Source organism: Epargyreus clarus, unplaced genomic scaffold (genome assembly GCF_041222505.1).
Source record: "Epargyreus clarus isolate Ecla_fem2 unplaced genomic scaffold, WU_Ecla_fem_2.2 ptg000035l, whole genome shotgun sequence".
Taxonomy (NCBI): domain Eukaryota; kingdom Metazoa; phylum Arthropoda; class Insecta; order Lepidoptera; family Hesperiidae; genus Epargyreus; species Epargyreus clarus.
The window spans coordinates 3,201,052-3,223,410 of record NW_027332240.1 but is presented as its reverse complement, the minus strand read 5'-3'; the positions used below and the strand labels follow the sequence as shown (position 1 = coordinate 3,223,410).

The window sequence follows — 22,359 nt, the reverse complement described above, 5'->3', positions numbered from 1 at the left end:
CATTCGGTCCATTTGATGGTAAGTGGCTACTGCCGCCCATGGACATCCGTAATCAACCTCAGAAATAAGATAAGGATATACCTACCTGAGTATGTCTCCATTACCACACCCATCAAACCAAAACGGAAGTGCTTAACACTGCTGTTATTAGACAGAAATACGTGTGGCGGCACTGCCGCTGTCGAACCACAGGTTTTACTGCATTCTTAAGTTTCATATGCGTGTAGGACGTAGGACACATGCGGGCGCGTAAACCCGCGCGACAGGAAAAGGCCTTTGGAGCATTCACTGAAACTGGCGCCTGCGCACGAAGAGGACGATCTACGATACATACGATACATAACCCACTTGCTTTGGTGAAACAGTATACAATCGGCGAATACGCCGTGTAACCGCCCACCACGCGGGTAAATACCTGCGCCAATTTTAGCGAATGCCCTTATAGCGATTTATAATATTCCATTCATGTTTGGTGCATCGTCGCCTGTGCCAATGTGTTGCCATAAATGACTAGTCTGAAGTATTCTGTATTACAATAAGTATAAATTCTCGATCCGGTGCTATCAGAATCTCATGTCTTCTACTCCTGACTCGGAGGAATGTCAGCTCATTTGTGGAGTCCTGTAAGTAAAATATAAACTTGACGATAGGAAACCAGTTGGGGATTTGACCTACCAACTTGTCTCTCAAGAAGACAAGATTTATCATAATTGTTGTAAATGAAATACACTATCAAAAATTTTAGAATTAAATCCTCCTTTGAACAAGAGTATACATCAACATTTACCAAATGTCATATGAAGAAGTCTTTTCTATAATATTGAAGTAGCAATCAACCTTGATGATCAGTCACTCTTACTCATGGACATCTCAAACTAGCTCCCATCTTCATATAAAACTAGGATTATTATTGAAGCTGCTCACAGATGTATTGCCACTAAGCAGGTTGCCACATTATGTAATTCAGCTGGCATCCACAACCTTGCAAGAACTAATTTACACTAAAATGTTTGCCAGTACTACCAGTGTGGGGCCTTCTTAGAGCTTCTCAGCTTAGAAATCACTATAGCCTCATTGGTATTTAAAAAAAAAAAGAAACTTTCTACACTCACAGCCCCATGCTAGAATTTCCTCTGTTGTGAGTATCATGGACACACAAAACACAAACACGCATACCAGAACAGATATTTAAATATATCACTTAAGTATCTAAATTCATTATTTAGATATCTGTTCGGCCAGGGATTGAACCCAAGGACCTCTGTGGATCACACCAGTAAGGTTCACGCTCCACTGCAAGGGTTGTCATAAAGGAGAGTTGTTTGTAGACCCTTTAAGGATAAATACTTACCATTTCCCGAACAACATTCCTAGCCTTCTCTGTGAGTTGTCCAATCAGACCAGAATACAGCACCGATGTGGCATTGTCCAGAGAACTCTTGATTGGGATACCTGAAATTGTAGAAACAACCTTTTAAGACCACTCATATATGTCAATAATTGCCATACAATGTTTTAAGTGGTCATTGCTAAAATTGGATGTCATCTTACGACCATCATATTAAAGAGGAAATATCCTTGTCTTCAACTTTTCATACAAGAATTTATCATGGAAAAGTAAACAACCTAGACACCAAAAATATTGATAAAACTAAAAGTTCAAAATAGCAATTAAAGATGTAATTCTTAAAATGCATACAATATAATAAGAAACAGTAGATATATTTTAAGCATAATGAGCACATTTCTACTATGGAATGCAAAGGTAATTTATTTAATACTGTTCTATTACAGTCTCTACAATTTAAATAACCAAATAGCTCATAAAAATAACAGGGACTGACTTTCAGACAATTAATGAAATTTTACACAGAAATTCCTTATGCAGATGAACAGTAAAAGGTGTTTTAAAAAAATTCTTCCTAAAACAGGCTTTAGGGGCTAAAATGTTGTCTTATTACAGTGCATAGAAAGCTTATTATAGTGTATAGAAACGCTATATGGATAATAGATTCAAATACTTTTATGGATGGATGTTTGTTTATTTCCATAAAATAGCAGTATTACTTTTAATTCATATAAAGATTGCGTTAAGGGTCGTAGGAACAATTTTATAAAATAAGTTATACTTTTATTGAAAATACATGCAGGTAACTATGGAAATCAGACTATTGACCAAACCTTCGTGGTTCACGATGACGACACCCATAACACCCTTATGGGCTTGGATCCTTTTGATAGTTTCTTCCACTTCGGTTGCCTGTAACGTTAAATTTTATTATTTTCGTTTGCTGCATTTCAGTTCTGCGTTTTAAACTTAACTTTGATGCAATTACCATTTTGCTTTCTCTTCAACAAGAATATTTCACTATTCCACTTCTCGTTCTCTTCACTAACTTGACGGACTTGAGTCACCGAATGGTAACGTCAATGTCAAAAGTCAAAACTCAAAGTAATAACTGTCACTTCTATAATATTTTATTGGAACATGTTCGTCTTGGAATCTAATTAGATTCCGTAAAATTTCTGAAGTAAATATCTAATAAAAGCCAATTAAAATCAATTTAGTTTAAAAAATACAAGGGGTATTAAATCAATTTTCTAAATTTGTTACCTATGTACTAATCTACTATTTTTTCTATTTAATCTATAATAAAATCTGACAATCCAATCTGACATGACAATTGACATTCAAAAAAAGCTGCATTGAGATTGGGCTTTGTGTTATAATATTTCGAGCCAATATTCGTTATTTAGCGATGGCGAAGCGGTGTATTACTATACAACTACAATAGCAGCAAATAAGCGATTATATTGAATGTAAATTTAGTTAAAATGCGTTTGTTTTGAGAGAAAAATGAACGAAAACTCAGCAGAATGTTCGGAAGCTTTAGACCCTCGGGTTCAGGTAAAGATAATCGATAACATAAATGATATGAGATAGCTACGAACACAATAGGCGTTTTTTATTATTGTGTAGGTTGTTGGCGTGACTAATTCTTACCAATAGCCGTTTATGTGAGTTCTAATTATAACTTAGAAAGCGCTTAAACAAGCATTAAAGTCGGTTGGAAAATAATAATATTTATAATTGGAATATACTGATATTATTATTTAAAATACTTGTCAATTTCAAATAAGACTCTATTAAAGTAAATAAAAATAATTATCTTTTTTTAGCTGGTAGAAAAACCTAAAATATCTCATTCAGCAATGATAATATTTTGTTATTTTAATGATTATAAATAAACTCGAAATTCTACACAGTAAACATACATAAATAGTAAAAAAAATGTCCTGTATAATTATTCTTATTAGATTGGTAATGAGATAAAAAATTATTTTCGCCGTTGCCGTTTCAGAGAAGTACAGTAACTAACATTGTGACACGAAAATTTTATATATAAGATGTATAATTTCACAGATCGAACTAGAACGTCTCAATACTGCGACAGATGAGATCAACAGGCTCGAGGTGGAACTGGATGAGGCGCGGCTGGCCTTCCGCCGTCTCCTCGCTGAAGGCCACCTTCGTATCCAACAGCTCACCAAGAAACTGGGCACAAGTGTCCATAAAGCACGGCCTTACTATGAAGCTAGGTTCAGAGCTAATATTGTGAGTTTCAAATTTTATTATAACAATCTGTGCCAGTGACTTTGTTTATGTAGCTTCAGAATATAATGTCAATTATACAGTGACATTTATTGCCAAAAATTCAATTCAAGTATAGTAGTAATAATATTCAATTCAGTAGTTTTGGTTTGACACAATTTCAAATACACAGACAAACAAACAAACATGATTTCTAAAGATGATAGAGATTGCTACTATCACTTATAGTTATAGTTCTCCTAATTACTTTCTTTGCAAAAATATTAAATATACAAAAATGAAAAGATTATTTTTTTATTTTATTTATATAAGATATATTTTTTTGTTGTTTAATTCACCATTCATTGCTGCCTATGGATATTTGCAACTCCAAAAAAGTTGCCAAAGCATCGCCGGCATTGGATGAGAGCTCTTTGCGAACTTTTTTTGAAGACTCCCATGTCCATAGATATAAATAAGTGTTGCTTAAAAAAACTTTCATCTATGCAGACATCGCAAGAACTCCAAACGGCGACGCTAGCGTACGACAAGGCGAACAGCGCGCACGCGGCGGCGCGGGAGATGGTGTACCTCGCGGAGCAGGGGCTGGCGCGGCTGGCGGACGGCAGCGGGGGGCTCACGCTCGACCCCGCCTGGCAGGAGATGCTCAACCACGCCACGCATCGAGTTAACCAGGTGAGTTATAATGCTTATAGGCTATACCTATGATGTCCCTGTATCCCCTGATACGGTATCCCCTGCCTGTCGTAAGAGGCGACTAAAAGGGGGCTTCCGGGGTTGCGGACGGCAAGAGTGGGAGCTCAAACCGCCCAGCCATCGACCCCGGGATGGACGGCGGTATGTGTGGAGGCATACCGTCGTGCACACCAGACGGTGTAGTGAGTCCGACGGGGCAACGCGCTAAGAAGATTCCGATTGCATTCCTTTGGAGATCCCGTAATCGTCTACGCAGCGCCGAGGACGGACACCGGGGGGGTTTTAGTGCGGTAACAGTCCCACATAACCCTGTGTCGCTCTCACGGCACCAGGTACTTTATGAAGGTTCCCCATCATTAATTACAAAAACAAGGCTATTTCTATACAAAAATTAATGGTACATGCTGATTGCTAATAAGCTCGAATTAAAAATATATTTCTAACCGCGAGTTCTATGAGTTAGAGAGAGAAAAGATTCATTGCATAAAATATAACAATTTTCAAATAAAATTTGTCCAAAGGCGGAGGCAGACCGCGCTTCAGCGGCGGTGACGCAACGAACCAAAGCCGCCGCTCACCGCGCCGCTGCTGCGTTAGTTCAACAACTGCAAAACGGATTAAAGAGACACATCGCCAAGTCTAGGTGAGCTCTACAAACAATATGAATATAGGAAAATAGCGGTCTATAAAACAATAGGTGAACTGTTAAGCAATAGTAAGGATATATGATAGAGTTAGGTTAGTTTAGGTTAGGCAAGTTAGGTTAGTGTACATATACATTGGGGGCCGACCTCTCGCTCCCGTCCGTGGTTCACGCCATGGTCAAGAGTGACAGGTCGTGGCAGGCAGTGCGCTCCTTTTGCGAAACAGTAATGCTCGCGAAGGAGGCGGCGGAAAGGGCCAGGGAAGCTATGTCTGCCCAGCCAATCCGTCGCAGGCGCACGGGATGCCGTAGAGCGGCTTTCGATAGCCGCTCTTTCCCCGTTCCCTGAGCCCACGGAGGTGGATTCGGGGGAATCCAATTCCGGTCTTTCGGGCTCGAGATGTCGTGTGTGCGTTCCGCACGCTCATCTCATGAGGAATATCACTGAGAGAGGCCCCTCCCTATCGGGACGTGGCTGGCGTTAACATCAGCGCCGGCCGAGGTTGTCGGGTCGCGAATGTAATGCTAACGCTTCTCGCGACCCGCCATCAAGCGTCCAGAGGAACGCCGCGGAGTTTTAGTCGGTAAGAGACCGACATATCCCTTTCGCCCCCCCCGGGCGGAAGTGAATCCACGAGGATTTCTCCGCGTAAAAAAAAAGTGTACATATAAATGGATTTTATTAGTTAAGGGGATCAAAATTCAAGTCTTGTCAGATTGAGATAGGATAGGTCAGATGGGAAAAATTTTTCAATAATTTTAGTTTATGATTGCTTTTAAATTTAAATTAATTTGTATTCTATAATTAAAACTGTGACCTAATAAATTACCTAAGTTAAGTTGCAACATATTTTAATGGATTTCCTTATTTAGGTATGTAAACTAACAATAAAAACAAAGTAAAATCTAGGTACGAGACTCATTACCCCGAAACGAATGCTGTCTAATTACTTAGCACATACGTCTTACTATTTGCATACAGTATACTCTAAAGATATCTCTAACAGTGTAGCCACATTCAAATCATTCGACCTTAGGTTAATTAACTATGAGAACAATATTGCTTCCGACTTCGTTTAGCTCACGACACAACGCTGCATAGCAATTTGAAGCAATGTTACGATGACGTTAGTTTTATTGACCAATTATATTTAATGATCATACATGTACAACATATAGAGAAACGATTGTTTCATGTAAAATTGTAAATAATGAAAGTAAAATCGAAAAAATCTTATTGAGTTAGAAATTAGATTGTGGTCTAGTACTAAGTTCACCAAGATAAACGTAAAATATTTAAATTTTGTTGTTATAAAATCAATTTGGAATGACTTTTTTTTTAATATTATTTTTTGTAGTTTTATTCATATTTGTATCACAATAAACGTTATTGTACGTACGTACATATTTAGTCCCTTGCTAGGGAAATTAGGGCATTATTACAGCTCTTTTCTGTTTTATAGCACATTTAGTTTAGACTTTTGGGCGTTTTAACTTGATATATTAGCGTCGAATTTAGTTTTAAGATGTTTTTAAACGCAGACTTAAAAGAATCTTACTAGATCAGTTACGAAGACATGCTTTTAGGTCGTAAAAAGATAGAACTAACTTGGAACTTTCTATAAATAAATATATTTTGTACACACTCTTCAAACTAGAATACAGCAACTACTGATTAATACTTTATACCATTCTTATATAATTTTATTCTTTGTATAGATTACGTCTTCCTTTCCAAATTGTCACAAATATGATGTGAAATAAATTAATTTGTAGATACCTGTTTTTTTCAATTCCATTAGTTTTATTATTTTTCTTATAATAACTAATACAACGGCTTGTAACATTTTAAGTTAAGCTAATCCAATTGTTTTGGCTGCAACTCATAACTTCATAGTAATGTAAATAAAAGCTTTGAAAAACGTTGCCTTTAGTCCTTGTTCAATGTTGGTAAACAGCATCGTAATTACGGGCTGGCCAAAACGGATGCCTGGGGCGCTAAAAACAGGCGTATTTTTCCGACCCAAAGAAAATATATTGTTGTCTACATTATAATCATTCTTCGACCAAAAAATTGACAATATTTTCTACCATTAAACTATCTGAGTTTTAGGTCATCTGAGTAGTATATCACTAAACTCAGATAGTTTCCTTCATAAAGGAAGTGTAGCGACTTCCCGCTATACGTAAAGAGATGGCGCCACGAGTCTTCTGAATCACGCTATTGAAGTTTTCTAAATATCTTGCATACAAGTTCCAAACTGAGCTGCCGGTCCCCGTGCATGATCACCTAGCCCGGCGGTAGATCTATCTCTGCCAAAGAAGTGAGGCTTACAAAATTGCAAAACTACATAATAACTTACCGGACGAGCAAAATTTAAATTTTATCAAGGGCATAAAATTCAAATCTTGCGAGGAGAAAAAAATTTCACCTGTATTATAGGCGAAAATTCATTTATTACGAGTATGTTATAAGTTGCAGCCAGAAAGTATTTTAGTATAAGCTAATCCATGCTTGACTAGTTTGCACAGAGTATAAATATCTTCCACAGGCCGCACGCAGCCGACCGCAGGCCATGCTCATGCTCACGTTTTGGTACATCACTTTTATTTCTTTCTTTTCTATGCATGCTCTTTTGTCTATTACCAATCTAGTGTTGTCTATGCATGCGTGTTTAGCACCTACTAGCCAGTACTGTAGTCTTGCATGCTTTTTTTCTTCTTGTTGTTGAATTTATTTTGAACATTGTCTAGAAGTACTTTTTGTAGTTTGTACTTTATGTGAATTTAATAATGAAACATTACGATTTTGGAAATTTTCAAAACGTATTTTTCGATTTTTTCATTAATTTCATGTACATTATTAAATAAAATGTCCGATGTAAAAATACTGAATTAGTCAAAATATTACAGAACAATACAAGAAAAATTACTGTCAATTTCTAGACAATGTCCTAGTTTTTTTCGAAAAAGTTGGTCCTTCGAGCCGGATGGTTGGTTGCAGGCCTTACTTCGAGGAGAAAGCGCGCATCAACGCGGCGCTGGAGGCGCAAAAGGCCCGCATTCAAACCCTGGAAGAGCAGGTGACGGAGGCCAAGCAGAAGTACTCCTCGGCGCTGAGGAACCTCGAGAGGATATCAGATGAGATACATAAACATCGGTCGAGGCGGCAGTCGGCTAGGAATGGTGAGGTTTTGATAGTTATTGCAAACAAATACAGGTTAATTATCACTTACTTAAGGGTCAAGTATGAAACATGTATGTTTTCAGGGGTGTGAAGACTATAAATTTGGATTAGGCTAGTGCCCACCTGAAAGGAGAGTAGTGCTTAGCAATGAGTCAATTGTGAGTTGATGACAATGACAAATATTATGTGACTAATTATAATATACTTTCTTGCTTTCCCTGATGTACGATGCCATTAAATGTTCATCAGCCCATCTATGTTTCGATATCCACTTATCACACGACACTTACTTGGGAAATTATGCAGTCACATATATACATATATAAATGTCAGCAACTACAATTACAACGAAATCACAGTGAAACACTTTAAAAATCTATTCATATTTTTACGTAACACATTCTGCCGACAGACATAGACCGTTCGACGATAACGGACACGGCGAGCGAGTCGAACGCGAGCGAGAACCTCGAGGAGATGTGCTCCCACAGCGCCGATGAGAACGTGCGCGAGTGGCTGCGGCGCGTGGACCGCCCCGACCACGACACCTGGACCGAGATCGACCTGGACTACTCCAGCCCGGAGGAGGTAGGCCTCGTGACACAGCTGCCGGCATCCACAGGAGCAGTCTGTAGCAGAACGTGCGGAGTGGCTGCGGCGCGTGGACCGCCCCGACCACGACACCTGGACCGAGATCGACCTGGACTACTCCAGCCCGGAGGAGGTAGGCCTCGTGTCACAGCTGCCGGCATCCACAGGAGCAGTCTGTAGCAGAACGTGCGGAGTGGCTGCGGCGCGTGGACCGCCCCGACCACGACACCTGGACCGAGATCGACCTGGACTACTCCAGCCCGGAGGAGGTAGGCCTCGTGACACAGCTGCCGGCATCCACAGGAGCAGTCTGTAGCAGAACGTGCGGAGTGGCTGCGGCGCGTGGACCGCCCCGACCACGACACCTGGACCGAGATCGACCTGGACTACTCCAGCCCGGAGGAGGTAGGCCTCGTGTCACAGCTGCCGGCATCCACAGGAGCAGTCTGTAGCAGAACGTGCGGAGTGGCTGCGGCGCGTGGACCGCCCCGACCACGACACCTGGACCGAGATCGACCTGGACTACTCCAGCCCGGAGGAGGTAGGCCTCGTGACACAGCTGCCGGCATCCACAGGAGCAGTCTGTAGCAGAACGTGCGGAGTGGCTGCGGCGCGTGGACCGCCCCGACCACGACACCTGGACCGAGATCGACCTGGACTACTCCAGCCCGGAGGAGGTAGGCCTCGTGACACAGCTGCCGGCATCCACAGGAGCAGTCTGTAGCAGAACGTGCGGAGTGGCTGCGGCGCGTGGACCGCCCCGACCACGACACCTGGACCGAGATCGACCTGGACTACTCCAGCCCGGAGGAGGTAGGCCTCGTGTCACACGCTGCCGGCACCCACAGGAGATTTACGGGAGTAATAGTAAAGGAAGCATTGAGTACACCACTTGAACAGTCCTCTAGCCCCAAGAATCTACTCGGCGTAGATCATTGCTTTAAGAATTTAATACTGTTTTTGTTCTAAACTTATTATTGTTATTTTACTTTTCAGATAAGCTTTGAAAAGTGCTCGCTACGGCCCCGTTCTACTCCCGAGAAATCATCACCCCCGAGTCCCCTGGAGTCCAGTAAAGTGTCGGCCGCTTCCCCGCGACGTATTATAAGGTATCTACTGATTTTAACACCTCAACACAAATGATCGTGTATAATACTAACATGTAATAAATTTATGTTAAAATAAAAGAACGTTTTTAAAAACTACAATTACCGTGACGTAATTTGTCTTTTTAGAAACGAAAGCATATATGTTGCGTGTGCGTTCCTACCTACGTGCTTGTGTATGCGTACGTGAATGTGTGTATGTACGTGCGTGCATGTGTGTCTGTGTGTGTATGTATGTGTGTAGAGTCCGCACCAAGCAACTGGTCCGCTTCTAATGTAGAAACGAGTCGCGTCGCAATAGCAAATTGTAAATATTAGCAGGACGAAGACAGCTCAAGACGCCCCCGGCACCCTCCGCTGCCTGCTCCCGCCCACGGATACATAGCTGCGTTACTGTGCCATTACGTTACGGTGTAGATGCTAACTAAACCTGTGCGCAACAACTTCAGAGCGGACTAGAAGTTTGCCGTGGACTATATACAGATATATGACCTGTACGCATGTTTGTGTTGCGTGCGTGTGTATGCTCTCTTGTTATGGTGATCAGCGGCACATTTATTTAATCTCAAATGAATGATTGTTGCCATCAGGTCAGGAGATAGGGGCGCAGCCCTACGTGCGGAGCTGGAGCGCGGGCGGCGGCAGAGCCTCGACGCCATCCTGCACGACACGGGGGAGAAGGTCAAGGAGATGTTCCAAGGTCCGTGGCCAAGTGTTTTCTTTTTTGGTTTAGGTGTTATGTGGATTTAGGTGTAAATAGGAACATTTTAACAAAAGTAAACATGATGAATAAAGATTTTTGATTTGGATGGGGCGGCTAACCGATAAGCTGGACGCTGTTCCGAGTTAATATGCAGCCATTTGTACTTAACCGCTATGAGCAGGAAGATGCCACTTTGGTTTATTTATTAAATTTATTAAAAAGGAACATAGTGTTAAATGTGGTTCATTCATTCACTCGTACATTCTAGATTATTTCTGTAATCTCACACCTACTTTCAAGTAATTATCGTAATATGTAATACGATTTAGTACTATACCCGGCTATCCCCCAGGTCTGTCCCTGTTCGGCGAGCGGCGCGGCTCGGGCTCCGCCCCGCGCACTCCGCGCAGGGCCTCGCCCCGCGCGCGCCGCGACGGAGACGCCGCCTCGTCCGCCTCGGACGAGCGGTACTCAGACACCGACAGCCTTGCCAGGTATACACACCTTACATTTTACGTAAAAGTACTAATTGTTATTTAAATAAATTATTATTAAGACAAAAATTCCGTCTACTAAAAAAATGTACTTAAAAATCCCAGAATGAAATATTATAACTAAAAAAAATAATATGCATTAACAACATATATTAAAGTACAAATTGACCAGTAATCATATATAATTTTGGTACTTTCTTTTTGAATTTTTTTGTTAACTGTGAAATCAGAATAATTTGAGACCTCCACACTTGCTTTAAGCCTGAAAGAGTTCTTCGATCACTTTAAAGCCGTTACCCCTCGTGGAGTTAGATAACCACTTAATAGACCACTTACCTTCAAATGAACTACATACTCATATGCTACTTTGATCTTATTAAAATAATAGGTATAGAAACCAAATGTTAACTACGAATACTTTTCAAATAAAACGGAAAACAACCATGTGTACTTAAAAACAAAAATAATCGTACAAATTTCATCCAAACACATATTTTTTTAATATTTTGGAAACTTAATTCAATCAAATTCAACATTTATTATTTTTAGTGTGGAAATGTTAACGGACGACCAGATAGCGTCTCTCATGCTGGACGCGCAACTAGAAGCGGTCTGCGAGCGGCTCGCCGGCGTGGCCAGAATGCCTCGCTCCCCACAATCTCCCGAGGCTCGATTCTGAACAATACCCAAAAGAAATCAGCTATTTACATGAAGTGACATATTAAGCGGTTTGAAAACTTGACACATACATAATTGTATGTGATCTCTATCTTATATGTGTTGTATAAAGAACATCTTTAAAAGGAATGTACGTAATGTTATTACCGACTGATGATGGGAATTGTAGGTGATTTTAAAATTTTGACTTCCAAAATTGTATGTGATTTGGCTTCGATCACTAATAAGAACTAACTAATAAGTTCTTATTAGTGATCGAAGGATTTTGGTCTTAAATACAAGACATATTGTGTATTTTGTAATGAACACCAGTTAAAAAAGTTTGTACGAAATACTTATATATGTACCAATAATCCTTACTACCAAATAATAATGCATTTATATCGCATTAAAAGGGATTGTACAAGAATGGATTATTAAATTCAGGCAATAATGTGTATTTTGCTATGAACATTGCGAATGAAAATTTGATTGACCATGACAAATGTGGCATTTTTAAATAATAATGTTGATATGGCAGGTTTCATAATATAAAAAATGTGTTTCTATAAATAATATAAGAAATAATTTGATGGCGAAAACACAGCTATTGTTTGAAAGCGTAATCGATTCAAAGAGAAAGTGAATATGTAAATTCCTAAATTATATTGTTGATCGATATAAAATGTGATAATTATAATTATTATCATGCGTGACTTTAGGAAACTTGTTAAAATTTCTAATCTTAATTCTTATAAGGCCTACACTCATACGTAACTCAATAACTATTTAATTATATAGTACTGGAAAAAATTAAGGGATCAAAAAAAATTCCAAATTTTTCGGTAGTTTTCAACAGGCCGTAACTTTGAGAGAAATAGTCGTACAGGAAATTAAAAAAAAGGAAATTGTAGCTTCAAGTGTCTAGTTATTGGATTAGAACTTCAAAATTTTGTACCCTCCGCGGTTTCTGAGTAATCGTAGAAAAACCAGCAACAAAAAAATTTTCAAAATTTTTTTAGTTTTTTTTTTGGTCTACGGGCGTGGAAAAAATTTTTTTAGCTTAACCACCATAAGGATCGGATACTTTGCTCATTTTGATTTAATTTCTTTTTTTAAACACCCTGATACGTCCACTCCTCGCTGAGATATCGGTCTTCAAATGGAAAAGGATCTTTTTGTCTTTGATTATCGATATCTCAGCAACCAATGATCGTACAGAAAGTTAAAGATGACTTTCATGAACTTGAATAAATTCCCCTTAACGACTGTCCATTGTTTTTTCGAAAAAAAAATTTTTCTTTCTGTCACATGAATTTGAAAATGCAACAAAAAAGGGCTTTTGGTGGTTTTTTGGAAAATCAAGCGCTGGATCGTAAATATTGAGGAAACCACTAATGTTAAGTGTGCCTTTTACAGTTCAATATGTCCACAAAAACCCTACAAAGAATCAAATTAATCCAGCCAGCCGTTTTTTTGTTTCACTTGATCGAATTTTTGAAAAAATTAAAGGATCATGTTTTTTGCTCTGAAAAGCTCATAATTTTTAAAAATGAGAAAAAAAATTGTTTTTCCGAGCTTTTTCCACATTTTTGTTCCAGAAAGTGCTTAAATTTTCAAAAAGAAAAGAAAAAAAGACTCCGAAAAAACAATGGACAGCCGTTAAGGGGAATTTATTCAAGTTCTTTAAAGCCATCTTTAACTTTGTGTACGATCATTGGTTGCTGAGATATCGATAATCAAAGACAAAAAGATCCTTTTCCATTTGATGACCGATATCTCAGCGAGGAGTGGACGTATCAAGGTGTTTAAAAAAAGAAATTAAAGCTAAATGAACAAAGTATCCGATCCTTATGGTGGTTAAGCTAAAAAAATTTTTTCCATGCCCGTAAACCAAAAAAAAAACTAAAAAAAATTTGAATTTTTTTTTGTTGCTGGTTTTTCTACGATTACTCAGAAACCGCGGAGGCTACATAATTTTGAAGTTCTAATCCAAAAACTAGACACTTGGAGCTACAATTTCCTTTTTTTTTAATTTCCTGTACGACCATTTCTCTCAAAGTTACGGCCTGTTGAAAACTACCGAAAAATTTGGAATTTTTTTTGATCCCTTAATTTTTTCCAGTAGTGTATATAATGACGTCGTTTTGAATGATGACAATTTTAATGATCGTAGTGAAATTTAATGAGAATAAATGTATGAGTGGTTTTAAAGGTTTTAAATCCGCATGTCGGAGCTATCGACATACCGTGACGCGCAGGGTTCCGGGTTCAATCCACGGTCACGCAGACAACTAAACTCTCTCTGTCAACTGTCTCTGTGTGTGCATGACATCCAGGACACAAAGAATCCTTTTGTGAGAGTATGAGTGTTTAAAACGGATATTTTTAAAGGCCTGACATATATCTAAGACAAACTGAAGATAATTTGGATTCTCCTTAAACAGCTATCATTCGATGAGTTTATATTTCCACCTTCAAATAAGGTTTGTGAACGACTATTTTATCCAACATATGCGTTTGAAAACGATTATACGATTGTCTTGCCTGACATGCGACTCGTGCAAAGTTAATGCACGCGTATGCAATTATAATTATGTAAAAAATTTGATAATCTTTGCACGTGTAACATATGTTAATTGGAAATATACCTATGTCATTAATGATATTGAAAATTAAGCAATATGTGGTAACTTAATTTAAAATATATATTTGAAAATAAATTCATATCGTTACTTGGAATTGTAATAAAATACTCTCATAAGAATAGCGGCGTTTTAGAAAGCGATATACCAACTTGGTAAAGGAAAATACTTTTTAATTAAATTTGTAATTACAAATAGATTGAAATTTTGTAAATTAGTAGGACATCATTTTAATCCAACTGAAGTGAAATTAAGTTAAAATTAGATATCTCGGTCCATGACATTCCTAATTATGAGAAATATTTTATATTCTACTATTTATTGAAAAGTTCCTTAAATTTATTAATTTCTATTTAGGGTCAGAAAATAAACCTGCGATTCTTTGAAATTATGGCAGCTTTTATGAAATATATGGATGATGTAAATGGACAAATAGACTCCCAAAATTAGATTATCATTTCAAATATTTCCAAACCACATTCTTTTGTTTAAATGTATTATTTTTATGAAAATACAGAAGTACATAGTTATTTGACGATAAGTGACGAATTATTAAATACTAGGAGTCTGTTTTATTATATCATCCTTGTATTATAAACAAAGAACATATTTTAAAAGAAAAAGTATTCATTGAAAAGTGTATGGTAAAATAATTTGTATTTCTTTTTTATACGATGCTATTAACCTTGCCATCAATAAACTATTTTTATTTTACTAAATATGACAATTACTACTAAAAGTATTATTAATTTATAATTATATAATTTAAGTACAAGTATTCTTAAGTGTGTCGAAATAAATATTTTATTTATAAAAAAACAATACACTGGTATAAAAATTAGACGAGTTAGGAAAATGTTAACATTTTTATTGATGTTTTAATGTATTTTTTGTATACTCCATTGTCTTTTTATTAAGTTTTCTTTAAGTGTGTTATTTTTTCTATGATTTATATTTATTTTACAGTTTTATTTTATTTTATACAATTAATATTCAATAACACAAATTAAAAGATCTGATATTCTCTTACTCATGTGTGTGCAATGTAAATTTTAATTTTACAATTAATACTTTATTTCATTATTATTACATAAAGCTACTAAACAAAAATGAGATATCACATGTTATTTTTTATATGTATACCTAACGATAAGGCAGACGGGCTACCTGTTGGAAAGCCGTCACCGTCGCCTATGAACATTTGCAATATCAGAGGAGTCGCCAATGAATCGCCGGCTTTGAAGGAGAGCTCTTTTTGCACCTATTTTGAAGAGCCTCATGGCTTATTCTGCCTTACCTTTGACACATCAGCTAACATCGAAATTTTAGGCGAAAATAACTGTGGTGTTAAACTAGAAAAGTGTTCTACATCATTTTTACAAAATCCTCAAATGGTTAATTTTTGGTTGTATTGTCTTCCAATATTCCCTTTACATATATTATAATTGTTTTCTCTCAGAGTGTTTATTGAATGTGACGAGTGTGGTGTAGTGTTAAGTATGTTTAAATGTAAGTGTTTGTGTGTGTTTCGATGTATTTTGCTTTAGTATACAAAAAATAGATATTTAATACGTGAGCCTACTCACCCATAGACCAAGTTAGTGATTATTTACTCATACTTCAACGGAATTTGACCAAAAATATCAAAATTTTATTGTCACTTCTAAAGAAAATATTTTGAAACATACTCAAACAAAAATAAATTTAAGTAGATTTGCAATCAATTCTACAAAGACACTTGTTAACTATTAATAATTAGAACAGTTAAATAAGTAGTTTAATTAGGCTTGTCAATAATAATACGCTTTTCCCCATGTGTTCGCACAAACAAATCACTAAACTGTAAGCACGATGAGCAGAATGCTTACAGTAAGCGGCGGCTTATACGCAATAAGCGACTGCTTATATGCAATAAGCGCCCGCTTCTACGCAATAAGCGTCTGCTTATACGTAATAAGCTGTTTAAGCAGACCAGCAATAGATCGTTGTAAGCAGACGTGCTATAAAACAATCACGTAGTGCGTTTAATATTTATAGCTTCGTAGAGGCCTAATTTATATATCATCTTGCCATTTACCAATTCTTTTTTAAATGTTGTATGAAATTTAATGTGTCATATCACTAATTATTAATATTGCCTCTGTATGCCCTTCTATGCTTGATACCATCTAAATAAAAATATTATATTTTTCAAAATATATAAATACATATCTAGAACTTTGTATCAGCGTGTATATCTTAGGCAGCTTATACACCAGCTACTAGTACGCAATAAAATACACGTAACTTACCTTTGAATGATTGTGGTGGAATTAATTAATTGCCAGGAGTGCGTACGATTTCATTACGGACAGCTATTTTAGACCAGGGGAAGGAAAATTCTTCCCCTTAGTGCAATAAAGTGGCGACTTGATTATATGGGTCCATCCATAATCACGTCACACGAACTTCTTGATTTTTTGACCTCTTTCCAGTCGTTGTCACATTTTGTGAGACACTCTTACTTGAGTGACGTATTTTGTGATTTTAGATCTAGATATTATAAAATTTCTGTTCTAGAAATTATAAATTCTGATTTTTTTGATTCATAATAATTGCGGAGATGTTGACATTTCTTAATGTGACGTCACGAAATTTAGGATTCCTCCCCACCACTTGTCACACAATGTCACAATTCGCCGACCCCTTCCCTCCCCGTTGACGTGTGACGTAATTTATGGATGACCTCTTCAACTTTTTAAATAGATAAATCCTGTATCCCCAAGATTATGTACTAAATATTTAAAAAAATCTTAATACATGTGGCGCCCTCTTATGGAGTAACAGAAAGCGATAATTTTATAAAGCAATGTGTCGCGGTGCTTTCGTTGTGCGGCTAAAATGAAATAAGTTGTTAAATCGACAATACAAGTATTATAATAAGTTACGATGGATTAATAACACTAAGGTAAACACCGATTAGATGTAATAATAATATAATAATGTGGTTAAATAAATATCGGACAGAAATGTTCTGTTGGCAAGCGATATAATATCTCAAATAGTCAATGGAACTATAAATGTTTTCGTTATTTAATTTTTCATTTTATATACTGAAAGCTGGCACGTTCATAGCAATATATTCATCAGTAACAAGGACTACAAGGATAAATGATAATAATATAAGTATCAATAATTGTCTTTTTCAACCTCACAAGCCTATGCACGTGCATAAAATATGACCTTTTTATATCAAAAGGTATTTATTTTACAGACACTCCAAAAACACTATGTATCGTGCCAATTTTGAGTAACCAAAACACATTACACATTTTTTTTAACCGACTTCAAAAAGGGAGGAGGTTACTCGATTCGACCGTATATGTTTTTTTTTATTATCTAGTAAATACAAATTGTTTTCAAATGTTCGCATTATGTAACATAATAAGCAAAAACTAAATTAATGTACATTTTACAAGAATTATTTTATATTTACAAAATGTTTAATTAGTTGGAATAATTTTCTTACAACCAATTTAGTTGGAATAATTTTCTTACAACCAATCTCTTGGTTGTAAGAAAATTATTCCTTTAAGTTGTACGTACTTCTGATAGATTAGTAAGGATACTTAGCCGCCTGAAAATTGAATGAAGCCACAAAAAGGGTGAATCGTCAGTTATTATTTTCAATTCTAGACAAATAAAAAACATTTTGTGAGAAAATTTAGAATAAAAAACTAATACTGCGTAATTTGCGTAATAAATAAATATTTTAAATATTTCAGGGACATTTTAGCACGGAGACGTGGCAAAACTTTTTTACGCAACTATTTAAATTCTCAAAACTGATTACATTTTCTTTTTAAGAGTGAGTAATCTTTGCTAATCTATGGTACTTCTAATGATGCCTTTCTAATGATGACAGATGAAAAGTGCAAAATGGAATTGATTTTGAATATATAAAAAAACAATTCCCCCTTATATGTTACATAAGTCGTATCATAGGTTCACATTATATTTTGTAAGAATCTGTAACACAAATCCGAAGTGTTCAAAATCCTGTATACATGTATGGAATAATTTCATTATTTATTAACATTGACATACTAACTAATGGACTGGTCAGCGCTCAAAAATGTCCCAACTGTAAGTGCTACGAGATAGAATGGCGAAACAGTTGTCAATTATCTGAAAGATGAATCATATATTGCTGTTTTATTTCAATTAAAAATAGAATATTAATAGTTTTAACACATACAATCAAAAACCATAGCTAAGTAACCACAATGTTGTCAACCCAGTTTGGGATTTGGTCAATGATTCACCGCACTGGCCAAGTGCAATTGGCAGACTTTACACACCTCTTAAAGACATTTAAGCATTAAAACATTTAGATTTCCTAACAATGTTTTCCTTCGCCTTTATAGCAAGTTATAATTTTTTTTTTTAAATGTAATTTTAGACCAAGTCCATTTGTTATTAAGTCAATGAAAGTGAAAATGATTATGTATTAACCCCTATAAATAAAGCGCAGAGTTATTTTTATCAAACGATAAGCAATGTAAGGAATAAAGAATCTCATCACATGTAGAATAAGCTTAGAGTTATCACGCAATTGTATTCTAGCATAATACTCGTAAATAAATAATTATTGTATGGAAAAGTATGTGTCGCTGTGTACCGGTTAAATAATGTCGACATGGTAATCATTTCGTAGGAAAGCGGTGCAAGAACAGCATAGAAAACAAGTTTTCTAAAATAAACTCTGGAATTTCCAGTTAGGGAAATGTGTATTTTAAAATTCAATTATAAAGTTTTAGGAATAGCATTTTTGCAGTTTCTTTCGCTTCTGATTTAGCCATCGACACCCAATTGAAAAATACATAAATTAATTAGTTATCTATCAAATGATTGGTAAGAAAGATACAACTTTGTAGTCTTGTACAGAATCTCTCAGGGTATAATATGATTTAAATCATATCATAAGATACTGTTTTTGAACACGCACATAAATACGAAAAATCAAATGTATGTGCCTGAATTTCAAGTCCGGATCCCGAATGGAACACCGAATTTCTTGCCACAAGTTTTACATCACTGCTAAATATTCTGAAGTCATTATTATGTCGAAATGTTATAACCGGTACAAAATTAGTGCAATTATCGACACGACATACTTCCTGATAATACTGAGATAGCTTTAAATATTATTTTCGCCTTGTGATATTACACTGTACAAACGTTAGCCATACATACGATAGTTATAGGCTGGAGTGTTACGTTGTAAATATCGTGTTATGACTTGCCTTCAGATGAATAAATGATATAAGTAGTTTGTGATTGTTTTATTTATATTGCTAGATTTGGAAATAATAACTTATGATTGTGTTTTATAAATATTACGAGTGTTTTACAAATCTGACTGAAAGTGACCATTGCTTTAGATATTTGTGAATTAATCCTAAGTAGATTTGCTACCAAAGCTTAGACACATATGTGTTACTACTCCTGAGAGCTAAGAATGCCTCACATTTCTGCTACACCACATGCTTCAAAGCAGAACAGTTGTATTTAACGCTGTTGTTAAAAAGGAAAATAGGTGTGTGTACCTGAGCAATGGAAACACGAAAACATCCAGCACTTCACAGAAGTTATGGAATCAATGCAAGGAAAAGTTTAAATCTGCCGTAATTGCATGTTTAAATGCGAAAAATACCAACAGTGTCATTAACTAAAAATGTATAATCGCTATTAAAGGCAATATTGTTAGGTACTGGTCTAATCAAGAACTAAAAATGTATAATTTATATATAAAAGACAATATCCATATCAATTATTTTTTATTCAGTACATAGTTACAACAGAATACGCACAGGGACGGCAAATACATTTATTAACATCTAACATAATAACATAGAAACAGCGATTAAACATACCCAATACGATCAATTACAACAAGGATATAAATAAACGATTTATACATAATTACACGTTTTTGGTTACAATTTGGCAATTCATATCAATAAGAGCATATTTGATTGAAAAATAATGCTCTGTAGCGATGCGGCGACGATAAAATGTTCCTACGGTACAATAACTTGTTTCTTTAGGGATTATAAAACAAAATAGCGGCCTTTTTACCTCTTGCTCGTTTTCCACAATGTGTGAGCTAGAAACATAATTGCCGTCATATTGGATTAGATTCTCATTGAAACAAGTTGTATATTTTATCGAGGCTGCGTTTCAAAAAGTAAGAGTAAAGCTTTTCTTACAAAATTTAAAAACATAAAACAAGTATAATAAATAATAATGTGAATAAAATATTTTTTATTGTACAATATTTTATTAGTATTTGTATTAATTCTATATGACTGGGGAATATAATAAAACATTACTGAATTATTCGTTTAATTAAAAATATCTAGAATCAGCTATATTGAAAATCACATTCAGATTTGGCGGTAAAATAATGTTTTTTTTTAGACTAATTATAACTTTTCAATACTCACCATAGCGGAATGTTTAATTAAGTCTATAATAAATGCGTCAGTACACGGGCAGGTCGAAGTATTAGTATTACGGTCACTGCCAATCGTTTGAAATACTAATTGTCCACCTTCAAGTCAGTACTTCATGAAGTGGGTGAGGGGGGAGCACCAGACTTCAACCAACTTCAATCTGTCCATGTATTGCCGCGTACTAAGCTGGAATGTTTACAAACAACTATCTAAGTCTATACTAGTAAGCTATCACATTTAATTCTCTATTTGAGCATGGAGTCCGTATTTGAATAAGAAAACTATCAAAATATAAGAGTATAAATACGCAAATATCTTTAGCATACGCGATACACTAGTGTTGACATTTAACAGTGCCTTTAGATTACAACGTATTATTATTTCTTAAGTAATTGTAAAGAAATGTAAAAAATATAATTTGACAGCATAGCAATTTACATTATATAAAAATTGCTCAAAATAATGTTAAGAAATTAAGTCATTTTTTATCCAAAAATGTTGTTTACTAACGATTCTATTCTAAACCTTCGCTAAGACAAAGATTTCTACATATAAGTTAAATAGTTTATCGTATATTATATACTTCTCGTATTTTCACAATTTCGAAATATATCGTAGCCAAAAATACATAATTCTGTGAACGTCTTAGATGACTAATTTTAATTACAAGCATTTAAGTACATACCGTAATAAGTGAAAGTTTACAACATTAACAATTGAGCACTATTACTATTATCCAAAAGTTTTTTACGCACTATCCTTCAGATTTGTCCATCAGTATAAACAATAGAAGCATACTTATTTTTTAAGTAAATAACATGTGTCGAACATGTCATTAAATACTGACAGGGCCATTTCAATTATTCAAATAAGATTTTCTAATTTAACTCTACTTTTCTACAAAAGATGTTCTTAGATGTATTCTAGAGATGTCCTATCAAAATTTTCCACAAGCAACATACTAATCTCAGACGTTCGTTTTTACGTTTTTATTTTTATACAAGGCAAGGTAGAGCTGGGCATGTGAGTGCAATGGACAAAACCGGTCATGGATAATATTTACTATACGGTCGAAGATATATATTTATTTCCACTATTTTACAAATCTATTTACATTGTGGTGGCCGTACAATCAGTAAATTATCATACACAATAATCAGTTACATAGTTAGAGATATAGTAAGGTTCAGTACAATCTCGTCACAGATTTTGCGATGTCTAGGAATTACACAGCAGAACCAAAGCATGCTTGAGTTATAGATATAGAAACTATTTTTTTATTAAAGTAGTTTTTGGTAAACACAACGCACCCTAGACAAAAATATTTTATTTGTTACTATAAAAGTTACATTAACTAGAGATGTTAACATAGTGTGCCGCACTGATTACTCAAGAATAAACATAATATTTTAGTATTTCCGCCGTTTTACGTCTAACTATAGTCATTCCGGCGTCAAGTATAGTTTTCAAATTACATATCTCACACAAGACTGCAATATCTATGACGTGAACTGTACAAAAGAAATA

General features: G+C 35.7%; 2 protein-coding genes across 2 annotated transcripts; one reads left to right on the top strand and one right to left on the bottom strand.

Annotated features, from left to right (window-relative positions):
• Positions 1 to 351: 351 nt before the first annotated feature.
• On the bottom strand, positions 352 to 2,448 carry LOC140756559 (dynein light chain roadblock-type 2). Its single transcript, XM_073092084.1, has 4 exons — positions 2,337 to 2,448; positions 2,182 to 2,260; positions 1,352 to 1,452; positions 352 to 621 (listed from the first exon to the last, which is right to left on the bottom strand). Exons 1-4 carry the CDS (start codon positions 2,337 to 2,339, stop codon positions 511 to 513), a joined length of 294 nt encoding a protein of 97 aa, XP_072948185.1. The 5' UTR covers positions 2,340 to 2,448; the 3' UTR covers positions 352 to 510.
• Positions 2,449 to 2,701: 253 nt separating this feature from the next.
• Positions 2,702 to 12,484, top strand: LOC140756499 (uncharacterized). Its single transcript, XM_073092011.1, has 10 exons — positions 2,702 to 2,908; positions 3,425 to 3,616; positions 4,103 to 4,288; positions 4,831 to 4,952; positions 7,957 to 8,138; positions 8,552 to 8,727; positions 9,727 to 9,839; positions 10,427 to 10,536; positions 10,892 to 11,033; positions 11,583 to 12,484. Exons 1-10 carry the CDS (start codon positions 2,858 to 2,860, stop codon positions 11,710 to 11,712), a joined length of 1,404 nt encoding a protein of 467 aa, XP_072948112.1. The 5' UTR covers positions 2,702 to 2,857; the 3' UTR covers positions 11,713 to 12,484.
• Positions 12,485 to 22,359: the final 9,875 nt, after the last annotated feature.

Bases quoted from the DNA above. Each gene is read 5' to 3' on its own strand.
- LOC140756499 (XM_073092011.1), top strand. From the start codon at position 2,858: ATGAACGAAAACTCAGCAGAATGTTCGGAAGCTTTAGACCCTCGGGTT. The intron at 4,289-4,830 runs GTGAGTTATAAT...ATTTGTCCAAAG, and splicing joins CCACGCATCGAGTTAACCAG to GCGGAGGCAGACCGCGCTTC. The intron at 8,728-9,726 runs GTAGGCCTCGTG...TTTACTTTTCAG, and splicing joins ACTACTCCAGCCCGGAGGAG to ATAAGCTTTGAAAAGTGCTC.
- LOC140756559 (XM_073092084.1), bottom strand. The intron at 1,453-2,181 runs GTTTGGTCAATA...CTACAATTTCAG, and splicing joins CGTCATCGTGAACCACGAAG to GTATCCCAATCAAGAGTTCT. The intron at 622-1,351 runs GTAAGTATTTAT...TTTTACTTACAG, and splicing joins GGAATGTTGTTCGGGAAATG to GACTCCACAAATGAGCTGAC.